This window comes from Cheilinus undulatus, linkage group 3 (assembly GCF_018320785.1).
Source record: "Cheilinus undulatus linkage group 3, ASM1832078v1, whole genome shotgun sequence".
NCBI lineage: Eukaryota > Metazoa > Chordata > Actinopteri > Labriformes > Labridae > Cheilinus > Cheilinus undulatus.
Window position 1 is genome coordinate 15939704 of NC_054867.1, and position 21191 is coordinate 15960894.

General features: G+C 39.9%; 1 protein-coding gene across 1 annotated transcript; it reads right to left on the reverse strand.

Moving 5' to 3' along the window:
• Positions 1-8556: 8556 nt before the first annotated feature.
• LOC121506742 (red-sensitive opsin-like) lies at positions 8557-10684 on the reverse strand. Its single transcript, XM_041782594.1, has 6 exons — positions 10582-10684; positions 9589-9885; positions 9321-9489; positions 9068-9233; positions 8739-8978; positions 8557-8658 (listed from the first exon to the last, which is right to left on the reverse strand). Exons 1-6 carry the CDS (start codon positions 10682-10684, stop codon positions 8557-8559), a joined length of 1077 nt encoding a protein of 358 aa, XP_041638528.1.
• Between the last annotated feature and the right edge of the window lie 10507 nt (positions 10685-21191).

The window sequence follows — 21191 nt, forward strand, 5'->3', positions numbered from 1 at the left end:
TCTGTTTTAAAAGAGTAATTTCAGTTTATAACAGAGAGCTTCAAACAATGAAGTTAAGCAATGTTAGTATTGTAAGGTAAGGTGGGCCTAAATAAACATGAAGCTTGTTTTAACTGTATATTGTATATGACACTTGCAACTTTTATTTTTATGAACAAAAAGGCCTATTATTAGCAATGTTTTTTCCATGACTAAACTGAGAACAGTATTAAGAGGTGCTTATTGACTCAAAAATATTTCCACTCAACGATTAAAGCTTTGCCAAAAAGTTTTAGTGACTTTGAATAGCAAAAAACAATCTAACACATTCTCTGTATCTGTGTATGCAGCCTTATCTCCCAATTGTCCATTACATTGCAAAGAAATGCAGCCCAACCTTTTGGATCATCATGATATTTTGGGTAATGCTCCCTAAGTCACATTTCATATTTCACTTTTAAAATAATTATTAGTACATCTGGTGATATCCTAACGCAAACTGTTTTACATTGCTTTATCCAGAAAATTACCTTAAAGTGAAGGTCAGATTTTTTTGGTGTTTTCTCATAATGTCTAATTTTAATGAAAGCTGTTTATGTTGAACACAGCTGTGTTTTCTTACATATTGTACACAGGATGTGGAGGTATTCTGCGAGGTCTGAAAAGTTCAGAATCCCTGGGAGGACATCTTCTCATTTTTTTTTCTGATTCATTTCCAGTGTTTTCCTGAGGTCTTGAGATTCAACTTGTCACAGAAAAAACAGATAACATAGATCAGAAATGTGAGCAGAATAACATGTATAGGTGTACTGTATGTAGCAGAGATTTGGGAGTTTAGCCAATTAAAGATTTAAATTTACTTTTTGTTATAACAATGTAAAAGTAAAGTAACAGTGGAAGGTAAACACAGCTGTGTTACATGTACACACATATACTAAAAGACTAAGCTAGTGAGATGGCAGAGAAGTCAGCATTACACTTGGAAATTATCCTCATTATGGGGAATTTTTGGATGAAAGGAACGAAATCATCAAAGCAAAGCGTACGTTTGAAAGTTTGTATTGAATTTCAACAGCTGAGCAATCATCTAAGTAAGGCATACTGTATTACACACAGCCTGTGTATAATACAGTATGCCTCTGCCCAGTTTGTCATCAGATTGTAAACATTTTAAAGAGCTGTTAAGGTTTTCACATGCACTATTTTTTATTAGGTTGCAGAGTGACAGACTGTGTGTTGTGATTTAGGCTGAAGAATGACAGAGTTCACTCACTGAAAAGAGGATGTAACACAAAACATAACAACTAACTTGTACTTACATTGCCCAAAACTGCAAGTTAATCTAGCATATAGAGAAGGAAAGGCACAAAGGCTTTAACTGGAAAGGAGGGCAGAGGGCTACTGCGATGGCTCTGCTAACTTTAGCCACACTGAGCAAACCAAAGCCCCTTGTTTATCGGTTGGACATTTAGTTAAGTTGTTGGTAATTCTGAATTTCGAGTAACTAGAGACACTTAGTCTGACAACTATCCCCTGGGATAATTCATTTATGTATAGAGCAGAGATAGTCAGCCCATGGCTCTCCAGTCTGTGGCTCGTTAGTGCCAAATCTAAATGAAAACTTTTATTTCCTCTTTAATCCGTTTATTTTTATCGTCAGGTGCGTGCAACGGAAGAAAGTGCATGAGAGAGCAGAGGAGTCCGCTGGTGCTGCGTCTCCTCAGTAAGCTCATTCATTGAGGTGTGCTGCCTTGTGTTCAAACTGAAGCTTCTTATGCCCTCATTTTAACATGTTTCTTCAGTCACTTTTCTGCCCATGCTCTTCAACACTGGTGTTTTATGATGATCATTGCCATACGTGTCGTCGGTCATCAGTCACCCACGCACACACAGATCACAGGTTGAGATAACGTAATATCTAGTGAAACTTGTCCAAACGTGGGTGTTTACTTGATCTTTAATGTACTGCTGATAATAAATACTGTCAAAAGAGCAGAAACAGGACACCAAAGCTACAGAATGAGGCGGGGTGGAACGATGTGTGTGGGAGAGCTGCAGGGGAAAAGCAGGGCTGGTTTTGGTCATTCTGAGGCCCAGGGCAAAGACCAATATGAGCCCCCTCCCCCTTTAGCTAAAAGCATAAATAATGAAAACATCTCTTCAAATAAACAGAGCCACATAACTACAGTAAATGTCCCAATGTGAGATATAAATTCCAAAATAGCCAACCATAATTCATCAGCTCTTTTAAAAACATCTCAGAGCTCAAACTAATTATTTAACACGTCATTAGACCAATTGGAACTTGCATAAATAGAAAAATATATATGCTCATTATCTGTAACATATCCTTTCCTCCAAACACTATAGACATTTTTATGTGGCTTATTGCATCCTATTTAACTACACAATAATCCAACAATTCACTATTTCATTTTATTTCAACTAAGAATCAGCTGATCTGTGGATCTTCCTTACATCCCCGGTTTTGGAATGTGGCTCTCGCTAAAGTATTTTAAGACAATATGGCTCTCTGGTAGAATAAGGTTGAGTTCCACTGGTCTAGACTGTCTTCACACACAGAGAAATATCAGTGGCTGGCAGAAATAAACTAGTTTAATTTGGAAAGCATGAACAGCCTGAATGAAAAAATGAAACTATATGAAACTATATATTTTTAGATATTATATACCGCATTTCTATTTTACTAAATACATAAATGGATATGTTTTCCAACATCTTTTCCATGAACTCACTCCAGCATATAGACCTTTAAATACCAACTCATAAACTCACTCAGGCTGTTATTAGAAAAAAGGAAGACCTCCTGAAGGCAGAGGAAGGACAGACTTCTAAGGAAAAGAGAGTGAGCCAGAATATAGTCCCTGATAAATGCTCTAAAACTATTAATTAATTAATTAATTAATTAATTAAGCATTTTAAGGTGTGGAGAAAAGAATTTGGTGCACACTATATGCCAAGCATTACCTGCAACGCTTGGGGCTAAGCCCAGTGGCGATTTTGGGGCATGGCCCGTGGTGGCCAGGGCCACCTCTGAAACCTCATTTGCCAGACTTGAGGCAACCCAAAACCTGATGGGTCTTTCATAAAGTTCATTAAAACAAGACCTGAGGAAAAAAAAAAGTTTGCAGCGCCACCCTCTGGCAAGAGAAAGTCACTACTTCTGAATCTCACATTCCATTACCTACCTGGTTGGCCAAATTGAGCTGAATTTTGTTCTGGCAGTTCCCGAGGGGTTGACATTACACATACGCAAAGGTAAAAAAAAAAAGGGTTGCATAAAAAGCCATGGCCCTAGAGATTTTTTGTTCGCCAGGTAACAGGAAGTAGAATTTTCATGGGCTTATGATACGTGGTCAAATTTTGACTCGTTTCTAAAATGGTCAATTTTTCACCCGAAAAGTGAAACGGGGCTGCAGATTGGCAGTTCATGCTGGAAAACCCCCCATTATGGCTGCGTTAAAACAATTCTGTGTAGAAGAGTGGGTCAAAATTCCTCCACAGCGATGTCAAAGACTCATCACCAGTTATCACAAATGCTTGATTTCAGTTATTGCTGCCAAGGGTAGCACAGCCAGTTATTAGGTTCAGGAGACAATTAGGGCCAGATAGATTTTGATTTTTTTTCCCTTAATACATAAAATCATCATTTAGAAATTGCATTTTGTATTTACTTTGGTTGTCTTTGTAAGATATTAAATTTGGTTCGATGATCAAACTAATTAAGTGCGATATGCAAAAAAGTCAGGAATCAGAAATGGGGCAAATACCTTTCACAGGACTGTGCATTTGATCATAAAAACCATAGAAGATTTTTGAAGATATTAGTTTCCCAAGAAAATCTATCATGTCACTGAAAATATAGTTTTGAATTGATAAAATAATAGAACTTTATTTAATAGAATTCTGAGGTTTTACTGATGTCGGCCCTCTAAACTCCTGGCAAACAAAAGGAGAAAAGAGATCCCAAAGGGTTGGCCTCTTTTGCCCCTGCTTGGTTGACTGATGCTTCAATCCTGACTTTAGCTTTTATATGCTGATAGGATTAGGTCAAAATCTCATTGCAATTATGATGTGCTAGACTAATCTTGTTTTAAGATATGAGATTAGTTGCAAAATCTTTGACAAACACAGTGGTATCCACTGGTGTAACCTCAGCAACATATATTACCTTTTTCATCAGAAGTCCCCAGCCAAATGTCCAAACATTTTTAACCTCTGAGATTAATTTAATAAAAAATGTAGCAGTTTGGGCTCATAGAGGAATAAAGTGGCTCCACAAAAACACTGGACTAAACAGGCATGTCTACCAAATGTATTATTATGGAGACCCCAGGAGGACACACATGCATAGATTTTAATTTGTTTCCCAACGTTTATATTTTGGTTGTTTAATACTGTTTACTCTTACCATACATTTAACCATTTTATTGCTAAATGGACGTACAGTTTCTGCTCAAAAGATGCTCCCTGGGCTAGTCAAGCAGCATGCTTTGACTTTCCAGGGAGCACATAGCCCCCGTATGGATAGATAAATCTATGACAACTTGTACTGAATACAATAAGATTTATTCAAAAGCAGCTAATCCATAGCAGCATGAATCTGAATGAGAGTGCAACAGGCTTTATTCTATAAAGGAGGAGGCTGGGGTGGAGGAGGTAAAGTTTTGCCAGCAGCAGCAGTCTGACGCATCAGCTTTAATGAAAGCAGGGATTCGTTAGAAGTACATCATATTTGGGGAGCAGGTGGCTGAGTGGTTAAGGCGCGCCCCATGTACGCGGACGGCCCGGGCTCGAATCCAGCCTGAGGCCCTTCACCGCATGTCTCTCCCCGCTCTCATCCCTGTTTCCGACTCTATCCACTGTCCTCCTCTATCAAATAAAGGCAAAAAATGCCCAAAATAAACCTTAAAAAAAAAAGTACATCATATTTAAATACACTGTTGTGTTGGGAGAAGGAGCTGTGATTGGCAATGGGAGCTGAGATAATAAATGGGATCAGCTGGCCGTCAGCTGATCATGGCTGGGTGTATGACTGCTGTGTCCTGCATGAACTAATGCTGAGCTTAATATCTTGAAAAATTTTATTGTCATGGGAGACACAGCAGTAGAGATCTAAAATATCTCATTACAGAGAAAGAGAGTAAAATAAAGCATATGGATGTATGTCAGCTTTGAGCTTCTGTGACTCATAGACGGTAAACCACAATTTCCTATTCTAGATGCACATAGCAAACAATTACAAGTAGCTCTGTGACACACTTTTGAGTCCTGGCCTGCAAGTTGAGCACCACTCTACTAACCCATAATCAAAAATGGCAGCTCATCATCAATATTTAACACAGTACTTATTTAAAACAAAAGTAGATAGCAAAATATTGCAGCAAATCCAGGATAAAGAAAAAGGAATGAGGTCTTTTGGTGTTGGGATATATAGAATGCAATGGGGAGGGGAAAATTCTTCTTTAATAAATGAATGGCTTTGTAAATGTCAACACTGACAGAGACACGATTCATTCTAATGTATGTCTATCACTGAGATTATAATGAGGGTTGCTGTTGTTGAAAGAGGTGTGCCTAATATTTTGACCCTATAGTGCATGCTAATGGGGTTGGCAAAATGTTACAGACTCCTCGATATCATGCTCCTCACACCAACACCAGCTACTGCCCCAATAAGAAGCATATGGAAGAATTATCAGCTTTCTTACAGTCAACAACATTTTAGTTTTAGTTAAGTCTAATGAAGTAACCAGGGAGGATACCAGCTAGATTCATGTAAACATAGGGAAAATAAATGTTTGACATATTTGTAATATATTTTTTTATGTCTCATTGTTTTTTTGTTTGTTTGTTTTCTCCAGATGGCGAAAGACAGTGGATGTGATAAGGTATGAAACTATAGTAGTTTGTAGTACAGTAGTCTGTAGTCTATAATATTTGTGCAGCTTCTTAAGCCAGGGATCAAACAATCAAAAAACACAACCAACCTATGGCAGCATCTCAAAGCCAAACAAAATAAGCCATATGAGAGAGCACAAGAAGACAGCATGATCACAGAAATGTGTCACAGTCACAGACTCAGCCCACACTCATGAAAGTGTTTGATAGAGTAACAAAGTGGACCCCTAGTGATCTGAGAGGAAAGGATATGGACAAATTGATCATGAAAATGATTGCTACTGATATGCTGCCCGATGCAGGTACAGATTTTGAAAGGTCATTGGCAGTGCTGGACAAGTCACTGAAAAATAGTAACTAGTTACAGTTACTAAAAGTAACTCAGGCATCACTTTTTTGCTTCAATCCTCATTATTGTTCACATCACATTAATTTGCATTGTCATGGCAATGTGAGAGGAAATGCATCTCAAATTGTATATAACATTGTAGCCATTATCATTGTGTTGGAGTGTGGTGAAACAATAGAGTAGAAATGTTTCTTAACTTTTGACAATGTTCAAGCATTTTTACACTGTTCAGGAAGTCTAAAATAGATGTACTCTATTGACAGTGTAGAGATTAAATCCCAGCTGCTCTCTAAATATCTTCCTGCATGACAGTCCTAATTCTCATCTTTATTGTTTTTTTTCCTCATTATTTCTCTGAAGGCAGCGGACTCTACAGCTTATATCAGACGTATGTCTTCAACAACATACCTTGCTATCAGTCTGTTTAGTGCTTAGCAGCAAACAGGTATTTGAAGCTGCTGGTGCCTCTAGAGTCCCATGAACCTCAAAGTGTAGGGTATTCCAGAGGCTTGCAGTGCATAAACCTACAATTCAGCCCCCTAACCAAGGCTCACACACAGAAACAGTTACAGTGGGCCCAGAAGTACATGAAAACTCATTTTCAGTCTTGTTTACTGATAAGTGCCGTGCAACCCTGGTGGATGGCCCCCATGTCCCAACAAGGCTGTGACATCAGCAAGGAGGGGGCGGAGTTTTGGGCCGGAATCATTGGGAGAGCTGGAAGGCCACGTTAGTGTCCCTGAACGTGTGAAATTGACTTCAGCAAAGTATATAGACTTTCTGACTGACCACTTTCTTCCATGGTACAAAAAGAAGAGCCGTGCCTTCCATAGAAAATTATCTTGATGCATGACAATGCACCATCTCATGCTACAAAGAATCCCTCTGTGTCATTGGCTGCTATGGGCATAAAAGGAAAGAAACTCATGGTGTGGCCTCCATCCTCCCCTGACCTCAACCCTATTGAGAACCTTTTGAGCTTCCTCAAGCTAAAGATCTATGAGGGTGGGAGGCAGTTCACATCAAAACAACTGCTCTGGGAGGCTATTGTGACGTATTGCACAGAAATTCAAGCAGAAACTCTCCAAAAACTCACAAGTTCAATGGATGCAAGAATAGTAAAGGTGATATCAAAGAAGGGCTCCTATGTTAACATGTAACTTGGCCTGTTAAGATGTTTTTGATTGAAATAGCTTTTGATTTCAGTAAATATGACCTCCTAATACTGCAAATTCAACAAATGACCATTTTCAGTTCATTAGAATCATAAAATGCTTTGAAACTGTTGATGACTTGAAAATTACACTGACTGTCATTTGTATCAACTATTTAGGAAATCAGAGAAAAATATCATTTGTATAATAATGCGAAACTTGTTGTGCAGTGCAGCTGATAATTAATGATGGCCTCATCTCCCAGAGAATGGTGGGGGGACATACTGGCTAAACTTAAAAAAATAGCAACATACTTCAATCACTCAGCTGTAGCACAGCAATGACTTTCTGTATTTCAGGAGGAGAGTAGTGCTCCACAGCTTTCCATAGTCAAGGTAGTACCAATGAAATGGAATGCAGCACTTCATATAATCGTCAGGATGCTGGAACAAATGAGGATGACTGCAGCTTATTCCAGTGACCATGGCCATTTTCTATGTCCAACTGCAGAACCGTGGGACCTACCTAGCAGCCATCCTGGTGGAGACACAGGCTGTATTGGCCCCCACCATCATGCTATGTTTTTTTTTTCCATGGCTTCTGATTTGCAAACAACTGTAGGCAAATATAGTAAGGATAAGAGGGCTCACTCCTCATCAGGTCTCTGCTCCGGTAAATGATGTCAGGTAAGCACACATCGTCAAAAACACCCAGTGACATAATCAGTGAATCAGTGGCGCTTTACAACATTGGTGACTGTTGTTTTCACTTTTTTTTGTTGACAACATTGTTTCACCCCATATCTGAATTAAGAAGAAAAGGGCCAAAATAAATCTTTAAAAAAGTGTTATTAGAGTGCATCATTTGGAAGCTCATGGACCAATATTGTTCTATTGAGAGAAAAATCCATCATGTCATTCATACTATTTTGTGTCGTTTCAAATAACTATGATGCTGACACAAGAACTGAGATATCAACATTTTTCAACATGCTTTGCATTTATTTGCTTGTGTTTTTTTTTTGTCATTTTTTTGTATTTGCAAGAAACCTACAATTTTGCTAAAAAAGGAATACAAAGAAAATAGATACAATCAATATTTACTGTACAAATAACAATGGTTGTCAGTTTTCCAAAGGGAGAGCATGGAGGTTTATGCAGGAGCCACAGAGGAAACCTCTGTCTTTGATGATGATGAGACTTCAGAGCTTTCATCCACTTCTTTGCCAAAAAGCTTCATGATGCATTCACGGAACTGAAAGACACAGAATGATGAACATATAAACTAAAACAGAATAAGACATTTGGTTACTAATGTGTTGGTGTTCTGCCCACCTGCCGGTTCATGAAGACATAGATAACTGGGTTGTAGATGGTGGCGCTCTTGGCGAAATATGCAGGCATGGATGCAGCCAGAGGATGGAAAGCATAACCAGGGTAAGCTGCAGCATAGCAAGCCATGTAGGTGTAAGGTCCCCAGCAGAAACAGTACGCAAAGATCATGACAACCACCATCCTGGATACTTCTTTCTCAGCTTTCTGGGTTGACTCTGATTCCTTCTGCTGCATGGCAACCTGTGATCAACAAATCAACACAGTGTTGGACTCGACCAGGCTGGGGTCAAATTTATGACAAGTATAAAAATGCAGTTAAAATATCTTACAGCACGGATAGCCATCCAGACAGCAAGGTAACACACAATGATGATCCCCAGGGGAATAAAACAACATGTGATCATAAGTGCAATCATGAAGGACTGGGTCCCAAGGTCATCTCTTCCACTGAATACATCAGGTCCACAGGAAGTCTTCAGTCCATGGGGCCAGTACCTGATGAAAGAAATAGTAATTTTGAGGTTTTTGTTTCTCTCATAATTTAACCCAGTTTTTACAAGGTGAAAATACAACACAGTTTACCTGCTCCATCCAAAGAGTGGGGGAGCACACCACCCTGCTGACCACACCCAGGTAAAAATGATTCCAATTGTGGCCAATTTGGCATCAAACTTGATATTTCCAAAAGGTTTACACACAACAAACCATCTTTCCCAGGAGATGACAGTCAAAGACCAGAGACCTACAATACCTGTGCAAGAGAACAGAAGACTCAGTTAAAATAGCGAACTCACAGCCTGACCATTGAGTTCTCTAACAGCGGTCTTTAAAACCTGTCTAATACACTTACCACAAGTTGCGACCGTGAAGCCCTCAAGCTTGCACATTGGGTGTCCAAGAATGAAGTAACCAAAAAACTGGTTGCATACACTGATGGTGCTGGCAATAAGTGTCTCTCCAAGATCTGCAACTGCAAGATTGACCAAGATCCAGTTCAGAGGATGGCGGAGTTTCTTAAACTTTGCTGTGGCCACTATGACGAGGCCATTGGTGAAAGATGAGACGACCACCACCATCAACATCCAACATGTGGACAGGTTGTACACCCATCGTGGAGCGATGTGGTAATTGGGACCCTCAAAAGGATCTGGGGAGAAAGGTAAAACAAATGACTTTTTTGATGATGCAATTTTTCATTGAGACCACATAGATTATAAATAAATGTTGTCTTACAATATATAATAAAATGTTGTGTGACAGAAAGACTAAAGAGTATTTTACTATATTTTTTTATCAAAACACAGTCTTTACCATAAAACACACATTTGTTAGAGGTCAAATGTTTTCAACTTAATCACATACAATAAAAATAACTGAGGCAAACTGCTGTGAACTATTTTTCAAGTATTTTTTATAGAATGTTGTTTCCTAGTCAAAGAAATGAAATAAGCCATTTACAACAGCTTTTTTTTTTTTTTTTTTTTAGCAAACTAGTGAGTTTTACAGTTTGCAAAATTTGGCATAATTAGATGTTTTCCTTCTTATAACTAGGAAGTCATCTGTTTTATCTGGACTCAGCATTACATTCAATATAAATCAGATACATCACTCAAATATTTTAAATTTGTGAAATTTAGATGTAATAAAAACATTGTTACATAAGATGGACTTCTCTTGGCTATAAAAGTGACTGAAATCCTGAAAATGTGGTTCTAAGTAATTTTGCCTGTCCTTTATTGGAAAACAATCTGTTCTGGGTTCTGCTGTGAGGCCCATTTTTTGAAAGTTTTTCATTAAAATTACTGAATGAGTAAAAACTGACAACATAAGAAAACTACTGTACCTCTAGTATTGTTCGCATTTGTATACGTGAAGATAGATCCCCTTGTTGAGTCTTCATAGTGCCTTCTGGCAGCAAAAGACGCTTGTCCCCACTCCTCTGTCATTCTGTGCTTGAAGGAGGTCCCCAGCAGCTGGCCTCTCTTGTCACTTACAACCTCCTTGGCTGACTGATGCTACAACCTTTACTTTAGCTTTTATACCTATGCTTTAGTGATATCCAATGCGATTAGGTCAAAATCACATTACTCCCATGATGTGCTGGTCAGCAGTAATGCTCATCAGCAGATCTGGAATAAGGAACCTTACTTTAACCTGCAATTTAAACCAGGAGCTCATTAGATGACACAATATGCTCGGCTAATCTTGTTTAAAGAGCGGATATCTGTTTACCCTATTAAAATAGAGATTACCTGTAAGACCTTTCACAAACATCGGTTCTTAACTGCTTGCAGTCTAACACAGATCTTCATTTTCCTTCATTCTGTCTGATCTCTACCCAACAATTCTGATGTAGTTGTCCATGGTTCCAGGTGAGCTAACATTTGGGATGCAAAGAATTATCGACGTTGTTGGCAAAATTTGACACCATTTGTCGCCAACATTGCATTGTTTTCCAGCACTGATATTGATGAGGAGTGAGCCATCCCACATCCCTACAGTCTTTGCTTAGAGTTGTATAAAAATTAGCAGTTATAACACCGAAACAGAACAAATTATTCTGGTGGGGCCAATGCAACATCACTGTGCCCAAAAATATATAAACTAATGGGAATATATAATCAACACTGCATATGAAAGTGCTTCAACGTGCTAAACTTCCACCTCAGGAAGCAAAGGAAGACTTATCTGTCTGCTGTAGCACTAAAGCTAATTTTGGGGCTAACCATGCTATCTTAGCTAATTTGCAGCCAGCTCCAAGCAGACACAGGAGCCTGGTTTGGGTCTTGAGGAGATGGGGTGTTTATTGATGCACTAACAGCTGTTCCAGAATACTCACATTGCTTATCCTTTCAGTTATCAATCACTTTCTCTCTCTCACTCTCTCACACAGCAGTGTCAGTGTGTGCATGTATGTTTAATTGTGACACTCATTCACTCACTCACTTTGATCAGCTGCTCACAAAGAGAACTATGTTTCTCCTATTACGTGTTCTGTGATATTTGTAAAGTGGGCCTTGCTTATCATGGCAGCATAATTGTAGTGTGCAAGCATTTATAAATAGGCATGGTAAACTTCCCCCCTGATAAATGTATTCTTTCATAGAATAGACTCTAGAATATTATTGATAGCTTCTTCATGGCATATTACCTCAGCAACAGCTATTAAGTAAGTTCAGGAAAATCAACTCGAACAGTCAAATATTCATTCAAGAAGTCGAAAGAGATGTTAGTTACATCCCTAGCTAACATCAAATGTATATATCATAGTTTCTAACCGCTCACATCATTTCCCTCATTGTGAAAGCCCAGCAGAGGAGGTCCTCCTGCGGCAGCTATAGAATTTCAACCCCCCAAAGATGATGATGCATCTCCTCCCAAATTGAACATCACCAGGACCCCGAGGCCCGCTGGCATGAGGTGGAGGTCAATCAGTACCAAACCTCACTCCACAAGAGCAGTTCCCTCCTCTCTACTGATAGCCCAATGACCAGTGCTCCCCAACATGACAGACTTTGATCTATCCCAAGAGTAAGCAATGACTACCAACAATGCATGTGTCAACTGATTTTATGTGTTACATCAAAAACACTGGCCTTGATGTATTCTGTTTACAACTGCACACTTAGGTCATGTATAGGAGCATCAGCTCTTCGTCAACCTTGGTCCTGTCACCCCTAGCATCTGGTCCAGCCCTCCACGTTCTTGGCACCCAGTATGCAGTGAGTTGGATCAAGCCCAGGAAAGTGCGCCAGATGCCCATAAATATACAGCCGCCATTCAAGCAGCTGACCTTTCCCATCCCCACTGTCTTGAGCACATCAGCAGAAGACAGACGATCTTACCAACAATACCCAAAAATGAACCAAAGAGAAGCTGTCACAATGGAGTGACAAAAGTCAGTAGGAATGATGCCTTTTTTTCCATCCATGAGCATGCAGTCATAGGAAGGAGGTTTCACGACCCACCTTGAGTATCTCAGCCTGGATCCCGCATACACCTGACACTTTCCTGGACTTCAGCTTGTTCATCACCTGTCGAGTCTTCTACCACTGATCCTTGATACCTGACTCGTTTGTCAGGATCATTCCATCAGCTGCCTTTACTGCAGAGCAAGACGGAGAGGATGGAGCTGCATTAAGGCTCTTTATGGCCCCATAAGCTAAGCAAGCATTACTTGTGCCCATGTGGCCCTTTACTCTCTCACACAGGCCCTGAAGCCTGGCCTCCACATTTCTTCATATTGCCCTGGCAACCTCACACCTCTGTCTCCTGCCCAGTTTGCCATCAAGTCTTGCCTTTGGACTTGCCTCAACGATACCAATGGTTTCTCCAGGGATGAGCCTCCTACCACACATTCAGGATCTAGAGAGGCATCTGGTATCCCAAGAGTGGCAATGACCCTCCTTGGGACACCTCAGCCCAAATTTCGGGGTTGTAATGGTCACCTCTAAAAAACAGTGCACTCCTGAAAACCCTGCAGTCCCTGAGCAGTCTCCGGAGTCCGACTACAACTACATGGATAGTCTCCTTCTTCATGATGCTATCAATGGAATACCAAGTCCAGTGCAGTGACTCAGGTTGCTGGAAGCACGATCCAGCAATCCTCAAGGTCAAACTGGTGGGCTGGCATGGTCAAAAAGCATTGAGGAGCTTTGACCTTCTTGTCCAAAGCCATGTGAACCAACACGTCTTGTAGCCCTTACCGTCAGTACCAGCTGTAGCTTTGAAGTCACCAAGAATGACAAAGGGATCACTCTTGGGACTGCATCTACTACTGAGTAGAGTCTGGTTTAGAACATTTCCTTTGTGGAGAGTTCACTCACCCCTGTCGGAGCATAGTCTGCGATTAAAGAGACACAAGCTCAATGAATGGGTCAGTCTGGCATGCAGTTAACACTCATTGACAGGCCTTACCTCCATTTTCAAGGGGGCCAATTAGCTAGTAACTGCCAGTGTAATGTCCATCAGCACAGCCAGCCCAGTAGTTGGTGTTTATGTGACACAGGGTGCTATAAAAGACTAGAAAATATTAGCCCCCCCCCCGTTGTTCATTGTGTTTAAGTCAGTCAGAGCCACACTAAACTGAAAACTGTTTTACTCAGTCATTTACCTGTTGTAGTGGTCAGACCTGTAACCTCTAGTTTGTTCTTAATAGAGATGTCAGCAGAGGGCGCTCAATGCACAGGATAGCAATATCACTCATAGATATAGATACGTAGAAGCCGCGTCTGCGGCTGCTCAACGTAGCCGCTGTGCGTCTGCTGGTCCACCATCTTGGAATGGGCGAGATTAGCGAACCCTCAATGTAAATAAACCTACTTCCCCTTTAAAATCTGCCCTACCTTGCTTAACCCGAAACCAAACTACATGAAATTTGTTTTGTTATAAAGCTGAAATCTTGAACATGATATTGATTACTTATTGGAGTTAAATCAAAGTACTGATTGTGGGTCTGATCAACTTTAAATAAAAAAACCCTACATATGTCTGGGATATGATCAGGGAACATCCGATGTAAAAGAATATTTAGAATCTATAATTAGTTTTTTTTTTTTTTGCAAAAATGTTGAAGTATCCCTTTAAGGTTGACTGCTGAATGAGTATTGCTTAGTGACAGAACAATGGGGGACGTTGATACTGGCATTCCTGCTCGCTAAAGTTCATCCCAGTCTTTTCTGTTAAAAGCTAAAAAGTCACTTGAATGAATAAACAGTTTTATGTCATCAGTCACTGCAGGAAATCACTACTGAGAAATGGTATTGACCACGACAGAGTGAAGGAATTGCTCAGCAGCAATTGATCTATGTGTTATGGTGAAATAACCAAGTTAAAGTACAAGCTAAATGCTAACACGACGCTTACCACAATAAGCATGCTAATGCTAGCTTAGCAGTTAGTTAAGCTGGTGTTGTTAACCTAAGTACACTGAGAGTATGTTTTGTATGCTTTGATTGTAGTCTCTGTAAAATGATGTTAAGGTGGGGATGATTTAAATTGATGAGCTTTTATTGAGAAGACATGTTACTGTTTAATTAATGTAAAATAATTCTGGATGATTTAAAAATGTTCAAAAGACAAGTTCAGAAAAGGACATGGATCACAAAAAGTAAATATTTTCAGTGTTTTTTACAGTAATTAAAAGGGTTCATGAGATAAGCGTTTTAACTTGAGCAGGATAAACTTTAAAGCTAGAGGCTTGTTGTTTAAAGCTTAGTTTCCACTTTCCTGCATTAGTAAGAGTGATTTTTCTGTAGTTCACTATTTTTGAAGAGCAGAGAAGTAAATCCTTGACAGTTTATCTGCTATACAGATTGAATTTTTACCTCCACCAAGGAGGTTATGTGATCGGCAGGGTTTGTTAGTTTGTTTGTTAGCAACATAACTCAAAAAGTTCTGGACGGATTTTGAAGAAATTTTTTAGGAAATGTCAGAAATGGCATAAGGAAGAACTGATTAGATTTTGGGAGTGATCCGGATCACCGTCTGGATCCAGGAATTTTTAAAAAGATTCTTTGCTATTGGGAGATAAGACTAATGGTGGAGGTCTGCGCTCTCAGAGTGCTTTTCTACCACTAATGATACTTTTGTTTGGGTTTGTCAGGGGAGTGTATGTCATTGTCTCATTGCTGTTGTTTTTCACTGCTAGTTACGGAGTAAATATGTGAAGTAATGTGTGGAAACATGTAAACCAGCAAAGTAGAGAAAGTTATCAGTTCATGGTGAGAGTGTTCAAGTATGATTAGCATAATCTTCAATAATCAAATTTGTTGCACAAGAGTGAGCTTGCCGTCATTCTTGAACCTGTAACATTTACACCTGCGCTAGTCTTGCCATTGCCAGGGTGCCTCACCTTAGCCAGGGCAGTGACAGTAATTCCAACTGAGGGAGCTCCCTCAAGTTGCAGGTCCTCCTCATCCACCAGCGAGGTTCCCAAGGTTTTTGCCCCACCACCTTCAAGACTCCAGCTTGTCTAATGGCTGCAGCATCGGGAGGACTACCCCTGCACGGGTCTTTCATTTGTAGGTATTTATGTGCAATGTTGTTTTAAGGGCATAGGGTGCAAACCTTGCACCCAGTGGCTTCGAAGGCAAGGGAGGCCAACCACTTTTCAGCAACATTAGTTACTGCTGTAACCTGCACACTGGTTGTATTATTTTCCCTTCACTACCATACATACATCATAGGCAGTTTTACCATTAGGCAAAGGTAGGCAATTGCCTGGGGCCTTGTTGAAACCAAGGCATTTTACCATTGAAAAGAAATCGATTAGATGGCAGCAACACATCTCAAAAAAGGGCACAAGAGGCTGGAAAAGTAAGAGGTACCAATGAGAAACAACTGGACCTAATCATTTTCAACTAATTTGTTTAATTGGAAACAGATAAGGAACATGACAGGGTGTAAAATTAGCATTTTTAGAGAGGCAGAGTCTCTCAGAAGTAAAGATAGGCAGAGATTCGCTGGTCTGTGAAAAACTGTCTAAAAATTGTGGAATATTTTCTGAAAAATGTAAAATTGCAAATAGTTTTAATATCCCACCATCTACAGTATATAACAGCATCAAAAGGTTCGGAGAATCTTGAGAAATCTGCACATGGGAAAAGGCCGAAGGTTGCTATTGGATGCTCCTGATCTTCAGGTCCTCATGTGGCATTACATTAAAAACAGGCCTGATTCTGCACTCAAAATCACTGCATTGACTCGGGAACACTTCCAGAAATCTTTGACAGTCTATGCAGTTCACCCTGACGTCTACAGATGCAAGTTAAAGCTGATCCGGAATGATCCGGAACAACCACAGTCTTCTCTGGGCCAAAGCTCATTATAAATAGACAGAAGCAAAATAGAAAACTGTTCTTTGGTCAGATTCATCAAAATTTGAAATTCCTTTTCGAAACCACAGACACCATGTCCTGCAGAGAGGCACTACCCAGCTTGTTATCAGCACAAAGTTCAAAAGCCTGCATATCTGATGGTATGCGGTTGCATTAGTGCCTATGGCATGGGCAGCTTACACATCTTGAAAGGCATTATCAGTGCCAAAAGTTGTGCATAGGTCTTAGGGCAAAATGTGCTCTCATCCAGACAATGGCTGAACCACTGTCTCTTGGGTGACAAAGAAAGGGGAATGAGCTGAAAAGGAAGCTGAAACATAAGACCAGACTTGCTAAACTGCACTACAGCGATACAGTGCCCCGATCCTGTCTCCTTCTCAGAACAGCTTAATACCTTGCATGCATGGTTTATCAGGACTGAAACTGAGGATTGGACACCAGCCAACTGTACCAGCATCCCTATACAAATCAGCATGGAGGAGCAGAAGGTCCAAGGAAAAAACCTGGGCCAGATGGGCTTAAGAGCCATGCACTGAGGGAGTGTGCAGCCCATTTGGGCCATGTGGTGTCCAGGCTTTTTCAGTTGCTTGATACATCCAGCTTTGTCCCCAGGGTGTGGAAAAAGACAACCATGATTCCTGTCCCCAAAAAGCCTTATGTCAAAGCCATGAATGATTTTAGACCCATGGAGCTCACCTCCATCCTCTGCAAAAGCATGAAGAGGGTAGTCACTTAAAAGCTCAGCACCGTGGTAAGACCAGAAAGCACGAGCACATCATCTCCAGCTCTTCTACCAACACTCACTCCTTGTCTGTTTTAGAATTTCTTATTAAAATTTCTTTTTAAAAAAATCCCTCAGTATTCAGACCTTTATTTTCCAATTAAATTGTATTTTAAAGGTAGAAAGAAAAAATAATGACATCAACAAATCACATGACATACAATCCACAAAAAAAAAGGGGGGGGGGGGGGTCAAACCAACACTTGTACAGATTATCATCATTATTTTCTTACATACACAACAATGCTTATGTAAGGCAGTCACTGAAACACACCACTAGGTTGTGCTGTAGCACTGTTTGTTGTTCTGCTGAGCCAAGCAATTCTAGCTGTTTGTCTTTCTAGCACACTGTAGTTAACAAGTGTTCAGCAGGGGGCGCCATGTTTCGCTAAATATTCTCTGTTTTCAGTGTTGTTGAAGGTCAGCAGTGCTCCTGGCAGCCCATTTTTACGAAATATATAAGTTACACTGCATTTTAACAATTAATCTCTTTAAAATACATTTCTGTGAAGAATAAAGCACGGTTTAGTCTGATTTTAAGGACTGTATGTTGAGGATTACAGCCTAAATGATCTTCAATAGTTTGTGCTCATTTCTGTGCTGCCGCCGGTTAGCTTTGTGTGCGTGCAGTAGGTAATACTGGTGTTTTCTATTTGCTGTCAACTGCATGTGTAGGGACCTGGATGCAGCCGAAGGCATCCACTTCATACCGAGTAGGGTAATGTTAATCCAAAATCGTACCTATTTTTCGTCTACTTGTGTTTGCTTATGTGGCGGACATGCCTAAGCCTTAATATGGCGGCAATGCATAAAGAAAACAATGAAGAAGACGTTCAGTTCAAGTGACTATCGGTATTAGAAGATGAGATATGGCGGCGATCGTCCGACTTCCAGTGTGAAGTCGAGGTCCTTGGCTGCATCCAGGTACTCGAGTTTATTTGTTGTTTTTGCACAATGAATGAAGGTGTAATGCCATTATTTTTGGTTTTAAAGCATACATGACATGTATTTTTTCCATCTCAGTTTATTCAGAGTAAAGAGAAACTATTAACAGTGCATGTAAAAAAAGACAAACAAAAATATTCTGTTTTCACTGTTGTTGAAGGTTGTACGTGCATGAGGAGTTGGCAATAATTAAATCCAGAGTCTCCATCACAACTACGACCCCTGCTGTCCATATCCAACACACCAAGAAACACAACGCAGAGCTACGCAAAGGTAGAGATAACACATATTTGCTAATCCCATTCATATATATCCATATATATTTGCAAGCCACCAGCGAAGCAGTGGGAGCAAATTTGAGTCAAATGTCAAGGACACCGACCTTACGATTGCAGGTGACTGATTCTACCTACTGAGCCACAGTCGGCGAGCTTTTAACCTAGGCGATTTTCTGTCACTTAAATTACACACAATGTAACTCCAAATATCAAACATCAATTCTGTGTACTAAGAATGCTCTAAATTATTTACAAACCCAAGAAGGAGGGAGATCCCTCAAAGGTGGCCTCTTTGGTTGCCCCTCTTTTGACGGGTGCTTCAACTCTGGCTTTATCTTCTAAAACAATGCCTCGTAGACCTCTGATTGGATTTGGTCAGAATCACATTACCTTCGTGATGTGCTGGTTGGCAGTAATGCTCTTCATCTGATCTTAAATAACGCACCTTACTTTGAACTGTAATTACAACCAAGAGCCCATTAGAAGCTATAATATGCTAGACTAATCTTGTTTTGAAGCGGAGATCTGTTTATGCCATTACAATGGAGATTTGTTGCGAGACCGTTCACAAACAGTAATTCTCAACTGGTTTTGCCTCAGAGACCACAACATCTTTCTTAGCGAGAAATCAAGAACCAAATCTAAAGTTTTAACTTTAGATGGAACAAAACAAGCATGTTGACAAAGCACAGCATTTGAGGTACTCATTTATCTTACCTTAGTTACCATGAAAACATGTACATAGTACATTTTTGCTGTTTCTAGAAATCTTGAGAAATCTCATTGTCATGGGAAAGCCAACTGTCTTATCTCAAGAAAACAAAATACATAAGTTGAGATCTTGAGGAAGCAGCCAAAATGTACTGGTTATCACTTTAAATGGAGTAAACTAAGATATACTTCGTGGATGTATGTTGTACATTCCCTGTCCTTGAGTTTTTTCCCAAATTTCTTGTTACAAGCATATATTCAGATTTTACTGGAAGCAGCTTCAAGACTTGCTTTTTGGTCTCATCCCACATTAAGAGAAATCACTGAACTAACACTGAATAAGGGACAGCTCACCATCACTACTTAGCTTATTATTTGAGAGGGACATGGATGCAGACAACAGACCTCAGCTTCATACTGGAAGTCAGGCGGGCGCAGCCATATCTCATCTTCTTCCAGAAGTCACTTGAACTAAACAGCGGAAATTTGTCTTCTTTGTTGTTTTCTTTGTGCATCCTGGCATATTAATGGAGGCAGGTCCACCATATAATGAAATACAAGTAGATGAAGAATATGTGGGTTTTCTGACTAAAAAGCACACCAATTACATTAAATAGTTTTTAGTGAGTTGATTTATGATCCATATTCACGTATGACTGAGCACTGACATGATGTGCAACGAATTTTCCGCAAAGTCGCAACGGAAGTGACGCCGGGTACTACGTAATACGCAAACCCCCTTAATCTGTTTATACCTGACAACGGCGTGTTGAATGGAGAAGAGAGAGAGAGAAACAGAATGGAGAAGGCTGCGCAGTGAGTAAACGACCAGCTAGCTCAGCCCAAACACCCACACAAACTCTGCGAAAACATAAAAAAAACTAACAGTTTTATCTGCTGAAGCCCGTCAAGCTAAAACAGAGTGTGACCGACCCAGGAGGAAATTGAGGGTAAATATTGGTGGAGCATTTGAGAAATGGAGGGAGCTTCATTCGGCGCTTGGGATAAATACCGATCCAGAGATGGCCGTCTTTCTGTTGAAAAGGTAAGGCATCACTCCGGACCATATAATACAATGTGGGTTTTTATGTTCTATAAACCATATGCTACATCATGTTAGCTTGCTTACGAAGATGCTATTCAAACAACAATTGCACATTGCTCATTTTGTGTTTTCCGGATAATATTGCATCTTTTTCTTGCTTCCTGACACTGGACTCCACTTACTGAGTTTATTTTTTGATACTTAAAATATCTTCAAAACATAATTTCAGCCAACTGATATCCTCGATCGAGGCACCTTTATCAGAGCTAAGCAATGTTAGCCCTGTTGCTTCTGCTCAAAAACTCAACTTCACTTACCTCCTTTGTATACATGATGCAGGTAAATCACCTTAGTCTGTGTGTGTATCAGCTGATAACCCGGAGGCTCATTCATGAGCAAGAAGCACGCTGTGGACGAGCAACCCAATATTGTTGTAGTTTGCCTAATGGCCGGCAGTGTCGCTAACACTGACATTTTTCTAATTCTTGCATAGACCCCCTTTAAATGAATTGTTACTCAACGATCCATGTTCATTTAAGAACCAATAGTGAAACAAAACTGGCCAGCTCAAAATTGTTGATCAGATAATATTAGGTACAGATACAAGAGAGTAGAACAATCAAATATTTTTGCACGAAGAGGAGTTGAAAAGACAAGCAAGTGGAGGCAATTTTTTTTTTTTAAATTTGAAAAATGTCTTCTTCTATAGAAAATTTTCAGTAGATTTAAACGGCACATGTCAGAGCAGTTTTATTCAGATGAAATGTTTAATGAACGTACACATCTGAATGGTATCACATATTTTACCGTTCATGTGAGCAGAGAAGTTTAAATATTGGATCTGAAAAAATGTTA

What these genes read in the sequence shown, in the direction of transcription:
- LOC121506742 (XM_041782594.1), bottom strand. Translation starts at nt 10,684, where the DNA reads ATGACAGAGGAGTGGGGACAAGCGTCTTTTGCTGCCAGAAGGCACTAT. An exon ending in AAATGCGAACAATACTAGAG is followed by an intron (nt 9,886 to 10,581) that starts GTACAGTAGTTT and finishes CTTTCTCCCCAG; the next exon opens with ATCCTTTTGAGGGTCCCAAT. An exon ending in ATGTCTTCATGAACCGGCAG is followed by an intron (nt 8,659 to 8,738) that starts GTGGGCAGAACA and finishes TGTGTCTTTCAG; the next exon opens with TTCCGTGAATGCATCATGAA.